Genomic DNA, 17,440 nt, shown 5'->3' on the forward strand with positions numbered 1-17,440 from the left:
ACCCAGACACTATCCTTTGGCTACAGCCATCTCTAGATGTGCCTAAACACTTTGACCTGTGGGAAAAAACAGATGTAAAATAGGCACTAAGCCTTTCTGCTTTCTCTGCATCTTTCGTTAGAGTTTGTCCATCCGCACCCAACAGCGGGCCTATTGCCTCCTTTACTTTACGTTTGCTCCTCACGTAACTGAAAAATCTTTTCTTGTTACAATGGGCTTCCCTGGCCAATCTTAGCTCACTCTCAGCTTTGGCCTTTCTGATGATTGATCTACAGTGCCTAGTAACCTGTAGGTACTCTTCTTTAGAGCTCTGTCCTTCCCTCCATTTCCTGAACATTTTCCTTTTCTTTCTTAGTTCCTCTTGAAGTTCTCTGTTCATCCAAATAGGCTTCTTAGAGCTCCTGCAGTGTTTTCGTATTTCTGGAATAGTCATTGATTGAGCATGCAATAGCTCTTGTTTGAGTAGCGCCCACCCTTCACATGCTCCCTTCCCTTCCAGCATTCTCGTCCATGGTATGACACTCATCATGTCTCTGAGTTTATTAAAGTTTGCCCTACGAAAATCCAACATCTGCATCTGGCTACAAGCTTCCTTGGCTCCCCATCTCAAAAGGAATTCTATGAGGACATGGTCACTTCCCCCTAGGGTCCCCACCTCCTTCACCTCATCCACCAACTCTTGCCTGTTGGTCAGTATTAAGTCCAGTATGGCTGAACCTCTTGTGGGTTCATCTACCATTTGATAAATGAAATTGTCAGCCAGGCAGGTCAGAAACTTGCATGACTGAGGACGCTTCGCAGAGTTTGTTTCCCAGCACACATCTGGGAAATTGAAGTCACCCATGATGGAGCGTGGGGAGTCAGGCCGGGCAAATGGAACACAGACGTGCCCCATCAGGGGAGGGGTGTGAGGACACAGAGTGTTTATAAGGCACCACGTGCTCACTGGTTGGCTTCTTCTGCCCAGACAGCTGAGCGAGCAGCTTCCTTCCCTCCCTCCCTCCCACACTGTAGTACGGAGGGTACAGGGAATGGTTCATGGTCTTGGTTTAATTAGGAGATTGCATGGTGTGGAGGCTTCTGTACTGCTTATATAACAAATAGTCACAGCTGATGGAGGTCAAGGGGAAGGAGATTAACCAGGGGAGTGTTTTGTATTCCCCATATTGGAGGCCTTGGGAAGAGGCAACAATTCTGTGTGAGGCTGACCCGGATGGAAAGTCCCAAAATACTCACAGATGGACTAGAGTAGGCTGAGGGAGGTCTATGCCTCCTGAAGCATTCCAGGTTCACCTCTTTTGCTGGAATACCCTGTGGCAGGGGATCCCAGAGCCCAGCAGGGGTCTGGGATGGGCGACCCAGGGCGCCACTAGAGTAAGCTAACCTCAAGGGAAGTATGTTTAGTGGAGGAACAGAGGATTTGTGATTTCCCCCTGATTTCTTGTACTCTCTTGCTTAAATCTGTGCACCGCTAAAAGTATGTTTGTAGACATTTTCTCTTTATAATTTTTTTCCTAATTTTTAATGCTGTCAGCATTTCTCAGGCCCACATAGACCCTCACCATCTCGGAACTGCTATTTAAAAGGGGAGACCCAGGGAAGGGGAGGGAGATGGCCAAGCAGCTATGCACCAGCAGTTAACTGACTCCAGTGTGACCGAGGCACTGGGTCATGGATAGGACAGAGGCTAGAAGAAGGGAAGCTGGGAGTCCTGGGTGTAAACTGCACAGAGATTTTATTCCAACCCCAGATCTATTCAGTCCCTGCCCTTTACACAGAATGCGATTTTCGTTTGGATTTGGGGCGATTTAAAATTTCCTTCTACAGCAAGAAGGATTGATCCGGAGTGACCCTACCTTTATTGTGCAATATCTTGGAGTGCTTTTAAACCTCAATATTTAAAGGCTGTTTTGAATCTGGGCTCTCTTCCGTGGTAGAGGACCCGTGATTGGCTACAGGTGGTCAAGTGACAAACTTGCCTTAAAGGAGAAGCCCCTAATTTCTCTCAACTTCTGTCGGTCCTGGATTTTTTCTCCCTTCTCTGCCTTTTTTTATCATCTCGCCCCCCCCCCTTCCAAGAAGAGAAAGAGGCTCCCTGCCTGGCTCCTCTCCCCCCCCCCACTTCAAGAAAAGATAGAAAGAGGCTTGCCCCCCCCCCTTCTGAACTACCCTAACCACATGGAGAAAACTTTCCTGTTTCAATGGGGGGTGTTATCATAAGCTTTGTGTGCATGCACACTTCTTCAGAAGAGCCTCTTGTGGCTCAGAGTGGTAAGGCAGCAGATATGCAGTCTGAAGCTCTGCCCATGAGGCTGGAAGTTCAAGCCCAGCAGCCGGCTCAAGATTGACTCAGCCTTCCATCCTTCCGACGTTGGTAAAATGAGTACCCAGCTTGCTTGCTGGGGGGTAAACGGTAATGACTGGGGAAGGCACTGGCAAACCACCCCGTATTGAGTCTGCCATGAAAACGCTGGAGGGCGTCACCCCAAGGGTCAGACATGACCCGGTGCTTGCCCAGGGGATACCCTTACCTTTTTACCTTTACACTTCTTCAGATACACAGAACATAGTAAGCTGTTTTCTGTCGTGTTGGGGAGAAAGGCAGAATAAAAAGTAAGCATCACAGGTTAATTTAATTGTGCAGGTCTGACTCTCAAGCAAGGTCTTTATTTACGTAATTTCTTTTATGTGAAGATCCATGAAAGAGGCAATGTGTGCTTTGAAAGCACTCTCTCTATTCACGGGCCGTAATCCACCAATAAAATCTTGTTAGTCCTTTAAGTGTTTGTTCTTCTTCACTTGCACCATCTCAGTGTTGACGTAGCCATGCAGAAAGCCAACATAGAACGAGGGGAGTGCTTCTCCCTGAAAGGTTTCATGACAAAGGTGGAGTCTGTCAACTGGATAGCCGCAGCAACCAAAACCTCAACAAGCATGTTCAGAAGAACTGAGGGGTATGAATGGCTGTTAAGTACACCTCAGGACACACAGCAAGTCATGTATAACCAGAACAAACAAAGAGGCATAAGAAGATCAGGAGAGCCATGCTGGGTAAGGCCAGGGGTCCATCTAGTCCAGCCTCCCGTCTCACACAGGGGCCAGCCGGTTCCTCTGCAGGGCCAGCCACAGGGCAGAGAGGCCGAGGCCTTCCCCTGAGAAGACCCTCAGAAGAGCCCTGCTGGGTCAGACCAGGGAGGGTCCCTCTAGTCCAGCCTCCCTTCTCACCCAGGGGCCAGCCAGTTCTTCTGCAGGGCCAGCCACAGGGCAGAGAGGCCGAGGACTTCCCCTGAGAAGACCCTCAGAAGAGCCCTGCTGGGTCAGGCCAGGGAGGGTCCCTCCAGTCCAGCCTCCCCTCTCACCCAGGGGCCAGCCAGTTCCTCTGCAGGGCCAGCCACAGGGCAGAGAGGCCGAGGCCTTCCCCTGAGAAGACCCTCAGAAGAGCCCTGCTGGGTCAGGCCAGGGAGGGTCCCTCCAGTCCAGCCTCCCCTCTCACCCAGGGGCCAGCCAGTTCCTCTGCAGGGCCAGTCACAGGGCAGAGAGGCCGAGGCTTTCCCCTGAGAAGACCCTCAGAAGGGCCCTGCTGGGTCAGGCCAGGGAGGGTCCCTCCAGTCCAGCCTCCCGTCTCACCCAGGGGCCAGCCAGTTCCTCTGCAGGGCCAGCCACAGGGCAGAGAGGCCGAGGCTTTCCCCTGAGAAGACCCTCAGAAGAGCCCTACTGGGTCAGGCCAGGGAGGGTCCCTCCAGTCCAGCCTCCCGTCTCACCCAGGGGCCAGCCAGTTCCTCTGCAGGGCCAGCCACAGGGCAGAGAGGCCGAGGCCTTCCCCTGAGAAGCCCCTCAGAAGAGCCCTGCTGGGTCAGGCCAGGGAGGGTCCCTCCAGTCCAGCCTCCCGCCTCACCTAGGGGCCAGCCAGTTCCTCTGCAGGGCCAGCCACAGGGCAGAGAGGCCGAGGCCTTCCCCTGAGAAGCCCCTCAGAAGAGCCCTGCTGGGTCAGGCCAGGGAGGGTCCCTCCAGTCCAGCCTCCCACCTCACACAGGGGCCAGCCAGTTCCTCTGCCGGGCCAGCCACAGGGCAGAGGGGCCGAGGCCTCCCCCTGAGAAGACCCTCAGAAGAGCCCTGCTGGGTCAGGCCAGGGAGGGTCCCTCCAGTCCAGCCTCCCGTCTCACCCAGGGGCCAGCCAGTTCCTCTGCAGGGCCAGCCACAGGGCAGAGAGGCCGAGGCCTTCCCCTGAGAAGACCCTCAGAAGAGCCCTGCTGGGTCAGGCCAGGGAGGGTCCCTCCAGTCCAGCCTCCCCTCTCACCCAGGGGCCAGCCAGTTCCTCTGCAGGGCCAGCCACAGGGCAGAGAGGCCGAGGCTTTCCCCTGAGAAGACCCTCAGAAGAGCCCTGCTGGGTCAGGCCAGGGAGGGTCCCTCCAGTCCAGCCTCCCGTCTCACCCAGGGGCCAGCCAGTTCCTCTGCAGGGCCAGCCACAGGGCAGAGAGGCCGAGGCTTTCCCCTGAGAAGACCCTCAGAAGAGCCCTGCTGGGTCAAGCCAGGGAGGGTCCCTCCAGTCCAGCCTCCCGTCTCACCCAGGGGCCAGCCAGTTCCTCTGCAGGGCCAGCCACAGGGCAGAGAGGCCGAGGCCTTCCCCTGAGAAGCCCCTCAGAAGAGCCCTGCTGGGTCAGGCCAGGGAGGGTCCCTCCAGTCCAGCCTCCCGTCTCACCCAGGGGCCAGCCTGTTCCTTTGCAGGGCCAGCCACAGGGCAGAGAGGCCGAGGCCTTCACCTGAGAAGACCCTCAGAAGAGCCCTGCTGGGTCAGGCCAGGGAGGGTCCCTCCAGTCTAGCCTCCCGTCTCACCCAGGGGCCAGCCAGTTCCTCTGCAGGGCCAGCTACAGGGCAGAGAGGCCGAGGCCTTCCCCCGAGAAGACCCTCAGAAGAGCCCTGCTGGGTCAGGCCAGTGAAGGGCCAGTCCAGCCTCCAATCTCACACAGGGGCCAGCCAGTTCCTCTGCAGGGCCAAGAACAGGGCAGAGCAGTCCTTCTCCTGATACAAACCTCAGAAGAGGATCAGACCAGTGGTCCATCTAGTCCAGCATCCTGCCTCACTTCCGGAGAACTTGCACAACCCTTTTCCATCATCTTCGGAACCTCTTTAAGGACAGGAGATGTCCCAGAGGACTGGAAGAGAGCAAACGTTATTCCAATCTTCAAAAAAGGGAGGAAGGATGACCCGGGAAACTACAGACCAGTGAGTCTGACCTCTGGTGTGGGGGAAATAATGGAGCAGATATTAAAGGGAGCGATCTGCAAACATCTGGAGGACAATTTGGTGATCCAAGGAAGTCAGCATGGATCTGTCTCCAACAGGTCCTATCAGACCAACCTGGTTTCCTTTTTTGACCAAGTAACAGGTTTGCTGGATCAGGGAAATTCGGTTGATGTCATTTACTTGGATTTTAGTAAAGCTTTTGACAAGGTTCCCCATAATGTTCTGATGGATAAGTTGAAGGACTGCAATCTGGATTTTCAGATAGTCAGGTGGATAGGGAATTGGTTAGAGAACCGCACTCAAAGGGTTGTTGTCAATGGTGTTTCATCAGATTGTAGGGAGGTGAGTAGCGGGGTAACTCAGGTGTTCGGTCCGGTACTTTTTAACATATTTATTAATGATCTAGATGAGGGGGTGGAAGGACTACTCATCAAGTTTGCAGATGACACCAAATTGGGAGGACTGGCAAATGCTCCAGAAGATAGAGACATAGTTCAATGAGATCTGAACACAATGGAAAAATGGGCAAATGAGAACAAGATGCAATTTAATAAAGATAAGTGTAAAGTTCTGCATCTGGGTCAGAAAAATGAAAAGCATGCCTACTGGATGGGGGATACGCTTCTAGGTAACATTGTGTGTGAATGAGACCTTGGGGTACTTGTGGATTGTAAACTAAACGTGTGGGCAGGCGGTGTGATGCAGTGGTAAAAAAGGCGAATGCCATTTTGGGCTGCATCAACAGGGGCATCACATCAAAATCACAAGATGGCATAGTCCCATTGTCTACGGCACAGGTCAGACAACACCTGGAGTACTGTGTGCAGTTCTGGAGGCCTCACTTCAAGAAGGACGTAGATAAAATTGAAAGGGTACAGAGGAGAGCGACGAGGATGATCTGGGGCCAAGGGACCAAGCTCTATGAAGATAGGTTGAGGGACTTGGGAATGTTCAGCCTGGAGAAAAGGAGGTTGAGAGGGGACATGATAGCCCTCTTTAAGTATTTGAAAGGTTCTCATTTGGAGGAGGGCAGGATGCTGTTCCCATTGACTGCAGAGGAAAGGACACACAGTAATGGGTTTAAACTACAAGTACAACGATATAGGCTAGATATCAGGAAAAAAATTTTCACAGTCAGAGTAGTTCAGCAGTGGAATAGGCTGCCTAAGGTGGTGGTGAGCTCCCCCTCACTGGCAGTCTTCAAGCAAAGGTTGGATACACACTTTTCTTGGATGCTTTAGGATGCTCTGGGCTGATCCTGCGTTGAGCAGGGGGTTGGACTAGATGGCCTGCATGGCCCCTTCCAACTCTATGATTCTATGATTCTAGTTCAGCAGTGGAATAGGCTGCCTAAGGAGGTGGTGAGCTCCCCCTCACCGGCAGTCTTCAAGCAAAGGCTGGATACACACTTTTCTTGGATGCTTTAGGATGCTTAGGGCTGATCCTGCGTTGAGCAGGGGGTTGGACTAGATGGCCTGTATGTCCCCTTCCAAGTCTATGATTCTAGGATTCTACAGTGACCGACATTCACTTATAGAAATATAGGGGGGTGGAGGCTGTGAAGCCACACAATCAATCCTAGAAGGTCATTATTTGAAGGCGTTGTTCCCTGTTCTAAGAATCTTCTGCAAGTCTGAAGGCCAAACTAGATGCAATGCCTTCGCCATTTTAAAGTTATTAAGAAATGCCATGAAGGTCTGATCCTGACTGGGCAGTGAGCGTCCAGGCTGAGGGACCCCCCATGTCCTACCAAGTGCTGAAAGGCTCTCCCTCTGCAGTGCTGGAAGGGAGCTGGAGGGGAAGAGAATCACAGTGTCTGTGGGAGGGAGGGGTCCAATCAGGATCAAGCCCTTGGGGAATTTCTAAATGACTTGTAGAAGGCACCACATTTTCATACCAAGTCCCTGGCAGAGGTTGGACAGAATTTGGCATCAGTTTCAGAATGGGCAGCAAGCGGGATAACAGCAGGTCTCCCCTGGGGTTGGGAAGCCCTGGCTCCCGAGGAGACTGTGCCAGTTTGACTTCTGAAAGAGCCGTGGTTGGGTTCCGCCAGGCAAGCCACAGTAATCCCCAAGTCCCCCGTCCGCCGGCCCCAGGAGCCTCCCATCCAGCCCTGCATTCCCAGAGGGCCTCCCGTGCCGCCTCCATAAAGATGCCCTCCCACATGCTCTCTTTTGCTCTCCCGCCCTCCATTTGGGAGGATCTGTGTGCAGCTGCTCCCCATCTCTCTCTCCTGGGCATGAGTAAGTGGGGAGGATCGGTCCCCAGAAGCCCTGCTGGGGGAGGCTGGCGTCCTTGCCCGGGCGGTGTCTGTAGAGGGGCTTGCCTGCGTGGAAGAGTGGAGGGACTGAAGAACCGTGGTGAGTTTCATGGTGGTGGAGACGGCCTCGGCGTGAGCACCCGGGCAATGTGGGGGCAGGAGTGGGTTATGCTCGTCCGAGTGGGGCGGAGGAGAGGCAAGGTCTGCATCCCCCTCCCACTGGCAGCAGAGGCAGAATAAGCAGAGATGCGCCATGATGCACTTGGGCTCTTCCTCCTTCGCTGGCTCTGTGGGGTCAGCTCCGTCTCAACCATTTGTCATAGAGCTACTGGGAAAGTGGCAGGAAGACTCGTTTTGCTCTTGAAGATCCACACCTCCCTTGCACCTTCTCTGCTTAGGGGAACATGTTAATTCCCATTACAAATGCTCTTATCCAGGAAACCTTCCCACTCTAGGATTCTAAGAGTCTAGTTCAGCCGTGGAAGGGGCTGCCTAAGGAGATGGGGAGCTCCCCCTCACTGGGGGTCTTCAAGCAGCGGCTGGACAGATCCTTCTCCTGGATGCTGGAGGCTGATCCTGCACTGAGCAGGGGGTGGGACTGGATGGCCTGCATGGCCCCTTCCCACTCTGGGATTCTAGGAGTCCAGTTCAGCAGTGGAAGGGGCTGCCTAAGGAGGTGGGGAGCTCCCCCTCACTGGCCATCTTCAAGCAGCGGCTGGACAGATCCTTCTCCTGGATGCTGGAGGCTGACCCTGCACTGAGCAGGGGGTGGGACTAGATGGCCTGCATGGCCCCTTCCCACTCTAGGATTCTAGGAGTCTAGTTCAGCCGGGGAAGGGGCTGCCTGAGGAGGTGGGGAGCTCCCCCTCACTGGGGGTCTTCAAGCAGCGGCTGGACAGATCCTTCTCCTGGATGCTGGAGGCTGATCCTGCACTGAGCAGGGGGTGGGACTGGATGGCCTGCATGGCCCCTTCCCACTCTGGGATTCTAGGAGTCCAGTTCAGCAGTGGAAGGGGCTGCCTAAGGAGGTGGGGAGCTCCCCCTCACTGGCCATCTTCAAGCAGCGGCTGGACAGATCCTTCTCCTGGATGCTGGAGGCTGACCCTGCACTGAGCAGGGGGTGGGACTAGATGGCCTGCATGGCCCCTTCCCACTCTAGGATTCTAGGAGTCTAGTTCAGCCGTGGAAGGGGCTGCCTGAGGAGGTGGGGAGCTCCCCCTCACTGGCCATCTTCAAGCAGCGGCTGGACAGATCCTTCACCTGGATGGTTGAGGCTGATCCTGCACTGAGCAGGGGGGGGGGACTAGGGGGTCTCGATTGCCCCTTCTCACTCTCTGGTTCTCTTCTAAGAGGAGGAGGTCAGAAAGACACCCACAGAAGCAGGGGAAATCTTTCAGGGAGGGTAGTGAATAGCGTTTAGGAGTGCTCAAGAGACAGGGTTGGTTTGGTCTCCCACTTGCTCCTGGACAGTGCTCCAAGGCATTTTACAAGGCATCCCATAATTCAGGCCTTGCATCCATGCATGGAAGGCAGGCAGACCTTTCCTGTGCTCCTCTCTCCCTCCAGCCCCCAGAAAGGCCATTCCTGGCATCTTGGAATCTATAGGGAGAACTTGCTGGTGGAATCAGGGGCCTTGGAAAAGGAGAGGAAATGAGCTGACATCACCCCCCCCCCTCCCAGGCTGCGCTCCCAGAACAGAGGGACAGGAGTCAGGTCACCCCTTGTCCCAGGGTAGCAACCGTGTCACTGCTCCTCCCTGTGGGTCCAGCGGCCTTGAATGCTTATGGGAAGGGCAGAGGGGGGCAGGAAGGGCTACCGAGCGGGAGCCATAAGGGAAAAAGCCTTCCCTTCACACACCAACGGCTGAAGACAAACCAGAGTCTTCCTATAAAGATGAAAGACGTTAGGCAGCCCAGTGATCCCCAAGCCTTAATAGCCAGCCGAGGAAGGCTTATTGCATCTGTGGCCTTTCAGGATCCCACAAGACCACCCTCTTGGGAGCAAGATGAGCCTCTCGCCTTCGGGTAACACCAGCCTCAGCCCCACAACGTTCCTTCTGACGGGCTTCCCGGGCCTGGAATACGCCCACCGCTGGATCTCCCTCCCCTTCTGCTTCATCTATGTGACCGTCTTCCTCGGGAACGGCCTGATCCTCCACGTCATACGGACAGAATCAAGCCTGCATGCGCCCATGTACTATTTCCTGGCCATGCTGGCCCTGACGGACCTGGGCTTGTGCCTCAGCACCCTCCCCACGGTGCTGGCCATCTACTGGTTCGACTCCCGCGAGATCCCGTTCAATGCTTGTTTCGTCCAGCTGTTCTTCATCCACTCCCTCTCCCTGGTGGAATCCTCCGTGCTCCTCTCCATGGCCTTTGACCGCTTCGTGGCCATCTGCAACCCGCTGAGATACGCCTCCATCCTGACCACGCGGAGGATCTTGAAGGTGGGTCTGGCTTTCGTCTCCCGGAGCTTTGCGCTGATTTTCCCCCTGCCTTTCCTCCTCCGCCGGTTCCAGTACTGCCGAACAACCGTCCTCTCACACTCCTATTGCTTGCACCTCGAGATCATGAAGCTGGCCTGCTCGGATATCATCGTCAACCACATCTACGGCCTCACGGTGGTCGCCTTCACCGTGGGAACAGACTCTCTCCTGATCCTCATCTCTTACGTCTTCATCCTGAAGACGGTCCTGGGCATCGCCTCCCCAGAGGGGCGCCAGAAGGCCTTCAACACCTGCATCTCCCACATCTGTGCTGTCCTCTTGTTCTACATCCCAATGATTGGGCTCTCCTTAATCCATCGCTTCGGGGAACGGGCCCCACACATCGTCCACATACTCATGTCCTACGTCTACTTGCTGGCCCCACCTCTGATGAACCCCATTGTGTACAGCATCAAAACGAAGCAGATCCGGGGGCGCATACTCCAGAGGCTGTGCCCCCAAAAGACGTTCCACTCTTAGGGCTCTTCCCCTCGTGTCATGTCCCCACGATGGGAAACCTTTCTGGCCATCCCCACAATGGGAGGCAGAGCATGAGTTTAACGGGAAGTACATTCTAATAAATAAGCCCCTTGTTTAACCCATGCATTTTGTCCGGGGTCTTCCTTTTTGAGTATAGGGACAAATGTCACACAAGATTCAAAGGGCAAACGTCTCACTCCGGGACATTGAATCATAGAATCATAGAATCACAGAGTTGGGAGGGGCCATGCAGGCCATCTAGTCCCACCCCCTGCTCAACGCCGGATCAGCCCAAAGTATCCTAAAGCATCCAAGAAAAGTGTGTATTGGTGAGATGTTGCATTAGAAGAGGCAATAAGGGGTCACCACTGCTGAATCTGCATAGAGCTTTTATTACAATCCCAGGTCGATTAAATCCCTGCCATCTAGAAGAAGAGTTGGCTCTTATATGCTGCTTTTCCCTACCCAAAGGAGGCTCATAGAGGCTTACAGTTGCCTTTCCTTTCCTCTCCCCACAACAGACACCCTGTGGGGTGGGTGAGGCTGAGAGAGCCCTGATATCACTGCTCGGTCAGAACAGAAGAAGAAAAGTTGGCTCTTATATGCCGCTTTTCTCTACCCAAAGGAGTCTCTAAGCAGCTCACAATCACCTTCCCTTTCCTCTCCCTGTGAGGTGGGTGAGGCTGAGATTGCCCTGATATTACTGATATATTCCTGCTCGGTCAGAACAGTTTTATCAGTGCCGTGGCGAGCCCAAGGTCACCCAGCTGGTTGCATGTGGGGAGTGCAGAATCGAACCCGGCATGCCAGATTAGAAGTCCGCACTCCTAACCACTACACCCAACTGGCTCTCATCTACCTTGAATGCAATTTCCATTTTGACTTTGAGCAATTTAAATTTTTCATCTGAAACAAGCATGATTGAGCCAAAGTGACCCTACTTTTTCCCAATGTTACCCTGAGGGAATATCCCCTCAATATTTGAAAAATCGGCAGATTCAAATGAGTAGCCATTTTGGTCTGAAGTGCTACTGGACTCTGATTTTATTGAAAAATCGGCATGAATACGCATGCAGCTGTCTGCGTTCCCTGAAATAACTTGTTGCTGCCTCATGAATCCAATGCTGTAACAAGGCAGTCTGTCCCTGATTGGCTGGGTGCCAGTTCAAATAATTCATAGTTCCCAGTTGCAAGATTTATTTTTAAGGTTTAAGGTGACTGTGCTCCAGAATCCACACTTCTCACTACAGCAGAGATTTGCCTCATTCTGTGAGAGCCATCTTGGTGTAGTGGTTAGGAGCATAGACTTCTAATCTGGCAAGCCGGCTTTGAATCTGCACTCCCCCACATGCAGCCAGCTGGGTGACCTTGCGCTCCCCACAGCACTGATAAGGTTATTCTGACCGATCAGTGATATCAGGGCTATCTCAGCCTCACCCACCTGTCAGGGTGTCTGTTGTGGGGAGAGGAAAGGGAAGGCGATTGGAAGCCACTTTGAGACTCCTTTGGGTAGAGAAAAGTGGCATATAAGGACCAGCTCTTCTTCTTCAGTAATCTCAGGGCTCTCTCAGCCTCCCCTCCCTCACAGGGTGTCTGTTGTGGGGAGAGGAAGGGAAGGCGACTGTAAGTAGTTTTGAGACTCTTTCAGGTAGAGAAAAGCGGCATAGAAGAACCAACTCTTCTTCTTCTTCTGTTCATCTTCGCTCCCCGCCCCCCAGGTGAAACGCCTGCCTCCCCTGCCCCCCCTCATTCGCTTGCCTCCCTGCCTGCTTGCAGAGCTGGTTGTTAGATGCCGCTTTTCTCTACTCAAAGGAGTCTCAAAGCGGCTTCCAATCACCTTCCCTTCCTCTCCCCACAATAGACACCCTGTGAGGGAGGGGAGGCTGAGAGAGCCTTGAGATTCCTGCTCGGCCAGAACAGCTCTATCAGGACTGTGACTGGCCCAAGGTCTCCCAGCTGGCTGCATGTGGGGGAGCAGCGGGGAATCAAACCTGGATCACCAGATTAGAAGTCTGCACTCCTGACCACTACAGCAAACTGGCTCTTGGTGATTCTTCTGTTGAAGGAAAGCTCTCCTGGAGGTTGGTTGGCCCCACTGCTGGGACTGAAGGAGCCTCCTCCCACTGGGGCTTTCCTTTCAGTAGTTTGGACCAACTCCCTCCCTGCATGAGAAACAGCCCTGTGTGGGCTGAAGCTCAAGGGCCATAAACAGCCCTGTCCAGGATCGCCCTTGCTGCAGCTCCAGCAGAGTCACTTTCTGCCACCCAGGGACGGCAAGGCAGGCTTGCAAAGCCAGGTAAGCGCAAGGAGCATCAGGAAGCATCAGGAAGACAAAATGCTCGGGTTCGTGGGCTTTCATCAGGAGTGGAACACGGAAGGTCTGGACTGACCAAAACCTGCAGCCAGCAGAATGAAAGGAAAGAGTTTTGGGGAAGTCTCTCTCTCCTCTTCCTTGTGTTCAGTCCAGGAATGGTCCCACACCAGGAACACATTCCATGATGGAGCAGGAGGAATGGGCACCTCGGGGCAAAGGGTGCCAGGCTAGGGAGGGAAAGGTGCCCAAGACCGAAAGTAGCAGAACAGGCAAGGAGTGCTGGGGGAAGGGCCACGAGACCCTCCCTTGCTCTGACTTAACTGCGGTGAGTGGGCTCCTGGGCTACACGTCTGGAGTGGATGAGGAAAGGCTGGGGGATCTGGGTCTGTTCAGCCGGGAGAGGAGGGGATCTGATAGCCACTGAGAGGGGATCTGATAGCCATGTTCAAGTATTTAAAAGGCAGCCATGTAGAGGATGGAGCAGAGTTGTTCTCTCTTGCCCCGGAGGGACGGACCAGAACGAATGGGATGAAATTAATTCAAAAGAAATTCCATCTCAACATCCGGAAGAAGTTCCTGACAGTTAGAGCGGTTTCTCAGTGGAACAGGCTTCCTCGGGAGGTGGTGGGTTCTCCATCTTTGGAGATTTTGAAGCTATTTGATGGAGAGCCATCTGATGGAGAGGCTTATTCTGTGAAGGTTCAAGGGGGTGGCAGGTGACAGTGGGTGAGCGATTGGGATGTGAGTGTCCTGCCTAGTGCAGGGGGTTGGACTAGATGACCCATGAGGTCCCTTCCAACTCTAGGATTCCATGATTCTATTAAACCCTCACCTTTCTGAGCCCATCCCCTTTGCCAAGGTTGCTAGATGGATGCCACAGCCAGCCCCAAAATGTCTCAAGCTTCTGAGTTGTCCTCAAGTGAAGCCCCACCAAGCCCACGGCACTAATCCAATAAAAGGAGGATAAGCATAGAAAGACAGACCTAGTCTAAATTATTTTATTCATATGTATCCAACAAAAGGCACTTTTAGATACTATCTGGACCCGCTTCTTGAAGACATAATGTGGGACTGAAAACACTGCAGAACTCTTTACTTGTTCAGAGAGGGACAGGTTTGCCTCACTGAAAACAGAGTAAGACCCCCCTCTGGAACATACAAACATCAGAACAACTCTGATGGATCAGTAGGTTCAAGGAATGCTACTTTGCAGAGAGAGTGGTTATAATGTGGAATTCACTGCCAGAGGATGTAGTGATGGCCACGAGAATAAGCTGCTTTAAATGGAGACTAGATAGGTTCATGGAGGATGGTCCTTCAGTGGCTACTAGCCACAGGGTCTGAGGGGAACCTCTGCAGTCAGACACGAAACCTCTACATTGGTTCCCTGTTTGGTCCCAGTGGAAGATGGGATTGGAGGGACCCTCCCTGGTCTGATCCAACAGGGCTCTTCCGAGGTTCTAGTATGGAGAAGGCCTTGGTTTCTCTGCCCGGCTGTTGGCCCTCCAGAGGAACTGATTGGCCATTGTGAGAGATTGGATGCTGGACTAGATAGACCCTCCCTGGTCTGAACCTGTAGGGCTTTTTAAGATTCTAGTCATCCCTGTTGCTGGCCCTGCAGAGGAACTGGCTGGCTCCTGGGTGAGAATGGAGGCTGGACTGGATTGACCACTGGTATGATCCAGCTCTCTTCATATTCTTATGTTCATATTCACAGTTTTTTTAAATCCCACATCCTCACAGAACCATAAGTCCTTTGGAGGATGAGATCAACCATCAGCTTCAATGACAGCCATTCTTTCATCCTCGTTGGCATTCCCGGCATGCAGGAGCACAACTCTTTGATGGCCTTTCCTCTCTGCTTGCTCTACATCCTGACCATCGTTGGAAACCTCATGATCCTCTTTGTCATCAAGACCGAGCAAAGCCTCCACGAGCCCATGTACCTCTTCCTCTCCATCCTCGCCTGCTCAGACCTGGGACTCGCCGTCTCCACCATGCCAACGATGCTGGGCGTTTACTGGTTTGACTACCGGGAAATCTCATTCACTTCCTGCCTCACTCAGATGTTCTTCATCCATCTGTTTCAATGGACAGAGTCTGGGATCCTCGTGGCCATGGCCTTTGACCGATTCATGGCCATACAAAACCCTCTAAGATACACTTTACTTCTCCCAAATACAGTCATTGTAAAAATTGGACTAGGCATATTGGCCAGAGGCTTCTGTGTCTGCTTCCCTCCCGCCTTCCTTATTGGACGCCTGCCCTTCTGTGGGTGCCACGTCCTCTCTCACTCCTACTGCCTCCACCAGGACCTGATGCATTTGGCCTGTGCAGACACCACCATCAGTATGCTGTATGGATTGGTTGCCGTCATTTGCACATTAGGTCTAGATGTCGTGCTCATCCTAGTCTCATATATCCTGATTCTGAAGACCGTTCTGAGCATCGCCTCCCGTGAGGAGCGTTCCAGGGCTCTGAACACCTGCGCCTCCCATGTGTGCGCCATCTTGATCTTTTATGTCCCAATGATTGGTGCCAGCGTAGTTCATCGGTTTGGAAGGCACCTCCCTCCCCTCCTACACATGATGATGGCCAACATTTACATTGTTGTCCCGCCCACCCTTAATCCCATTGTGTACAGCGTGAAAACACAGCAGATTCGGCAAAGGATACGCAAAATGTTCCAGCGAAAGGAAATTCGGAGTTGATTTTGTAAAAGTTCTGTTAAAAGGTTAAATAGGAATGAAAGTCTTAAGAAGCCATCAGAGTGATTCAGAAGTCTTGACTGGTGTTGTTTTTGAACTTCACATGGTTTAGGACTAGGCCATCTTCTCTCATGTTGTCTGGACCACCAGGACCTGGTGACCCTCCTGGGCCTCCAGACTGGGAGCCTGGACCTCCCGTCACCCCCTGTTCTCCCCACATCAGGGCACTGGGCTCCCAGGGGGCTGAGGGGTGAGGCTTCTTCCAATGTCCCCGAAGATGAACTGGTCTTGGCATGGCCACAGTGGGCCACAGAGCTCCCACTGCAGCATCAGATGCAGGCAGGCAGAGGACTGGTCAGCCGGCACCCCCCCCACACACACACACACACACAACTCAGCAGCAACACTCAACCAAGCACCAGCACAGACCGACCGCCAGACACCAGCCTTACCCGGGCACCCCTGATGGGGCCAAAGAACGACATCGAGTGGACAGGAGTGAGGCTGGAGGCAGGGAGAGCCCGGGAGCAGAGTGGATGCCCTGGCTCCCGGCACACAGGATGAGTGAGGCTGGCAGTGGGGGACAAGACATGGGCATGGACCACCTCTCTTGGAGCTGACCGGTGGGGGGTGTCGGGAGGCTAAAGAAAGGACGAAAGGGGAGCCAAGTCACTGGAGGTGGTGGCAGGGAGGAGAGAGAAGGAGGGAGGCCCCAGTCTACGTGGGGGTTGGGTGGTGACAAGCAAGTGAGGGAGGAGGGGGGCCACATGGAGCTCAAGCAGGACGGAGGAGAAGGAAGAGGGAGGCCAAGAGGCAGAATGGCAGAGTGACAGACAGACAGCCCAGGCAGAGGGCCAAGACACAGTTGGGAAGCATCGGTCCAGAGGAGGAGGAGGAGGAAGACGATGGTATGGCAGAAGGCTCCTCAAGAGCTCCAGGGGGAGCGTGATAAAGGGCCCAGGCCCTCATCCCTTCTTTTCTTCGGTAACCCCTCCTGCAACTTTAACAAAAAGGAAAGACCCACGGGGGTGGCAGCCCCAATTTACTATGTCAGCTTCATCCTTGAGCCCTTCAGTAGTAGCCCTTGATCAATAGGGGGTGCCCCTCTGACACTGCCCCCCACCAAGCCAGCAGGGGGGGCTACCCCAGCCTCACACCTATCTACCTGCATGGTGACTGAGTCTGGCTCTCATTGTTGAGATTGTTCAATATTCCCTCCCCCAAAACGGCTTTCTCCCCTCTCCTCCCTGATTTCCTCTCAGCTAGCCATGTGTGTGTTTTCAGTATTTCTGTGTGTGCTTTGTCCTTTTATATTTCTTTTCAATAAACCCACTCCAGGGCACCTAGCCTGGTTCAGTTCGGTCTTGATGGAACACTCCCCGTACACATAGGAGGAGAATCGCAGTTATCCTCTCTTGCTTTGTCTCCGTGAAGCTAATTTCCCCCCCACTAAAGAGGAGACTGGCTATTGGGGTAACACTTCTCAGTTACTAAGTGGTTTCTGGACTCGTATTGAGCTCTTCTCCCACGGACCAACCTGTCTGCCCTCTGGAAATCCAATAAGAATATCATTCCTGTTCCAGAATGGAAAGAAATGCATTTTCAAAAGCCAATTGAACAGCATCCAGCATAAAACTGTTTTCAAATTAATTCCTTATCAGAACCTACTGCAATATTTGGAAATCAAACAATATAAAATTAATGAGCACACTGCCTACCTATTTGCTATATATTAATTAAAACTGAAAAAACAGGAAACCATATCTGCCAGCATCCAAGAGTTTGTTGAGAATCAAGCAGAGCCATCTAAAACTCTCCTTCCACGATGGCTGGGTGGGAAAGGAAGCACAATTCCCCTGCCTAGATGGTATTCGGATTACGTCTGCTCAGCCTGCTAGGGATTTGGGCATAATCGTCAATGCCTTCCTGTCAATGGAGATGCAGGTCAC

General features: G+C 53.2%; 2 protein-coding genes across 5 annotated transcripts; both read left to right on the forward strand.

Annotated features, from left to right (window-relative positions):
- Positions 1-2,826: 2,826 nt before the first annotated feature.
- Positions 2,827-10,469, forward strand: LOC143840576 (olfactory receptor 51G1-like). 4 transcript variants are annotated; one of them, XM_077344191.1, is made up of 2 exons: positions 2,827-2,855; positions 9,545-10,469. In XM_077344191.1, exons 1-2 carry the CDS (start codon positions 2,827-2,829, stop codon positions 10,467-10,469), a joined length of 954 nt encoding a protein of 317 aa, XP_077200306.1. The 4 variants fall into 4 exon arrangements, with proteins under 4 accessions (XP_077200306.1, XP_077200307.1, XP_077200305.1 ...); XM_077344192.1 differs by lacking the exon at positions 2,827-2,855 and adding an exon at positions 6,319-6,335; XM_077344190.1 differs by lacking the exon at positions 2,827-2,855 and adding an exon at positions 6,715-6,737 and having other exon boundaries at positions 9,539-10,469.
- Positions 10,470-14,546: 4,077 nt separating this feature from the next.
- On the forward strand, positions 14,547-15,494 carry LOC143840577 (olfactory receptor 51H1-like). The gene has a single exon (XM_077344193.1). It carries the CDS (start codon positions 14,547-14,549, stop codon positions 15,492-15,494), a length of 948 nt encoding a protein of 315 aa, XP_077200308.1.
- Positions 15,495-17,440: the final 1,946 nt, after the last annotated feature.

This window comes from Paroedura picta, chromosome 6 (assembly GCF_049243985.1).
Source record: "Paroedura picta isolate Pp20150507F chromosome 6, Ppicta_v3.0, whole genome shotgun sequence".
In the NCBI taxonomy this organism is placed as follows: Eukaryota; Metazoa; Chordata; class Lepidosauria; order Squamata; family Gekkonidae; genus Paroedura; species Paroedura picta.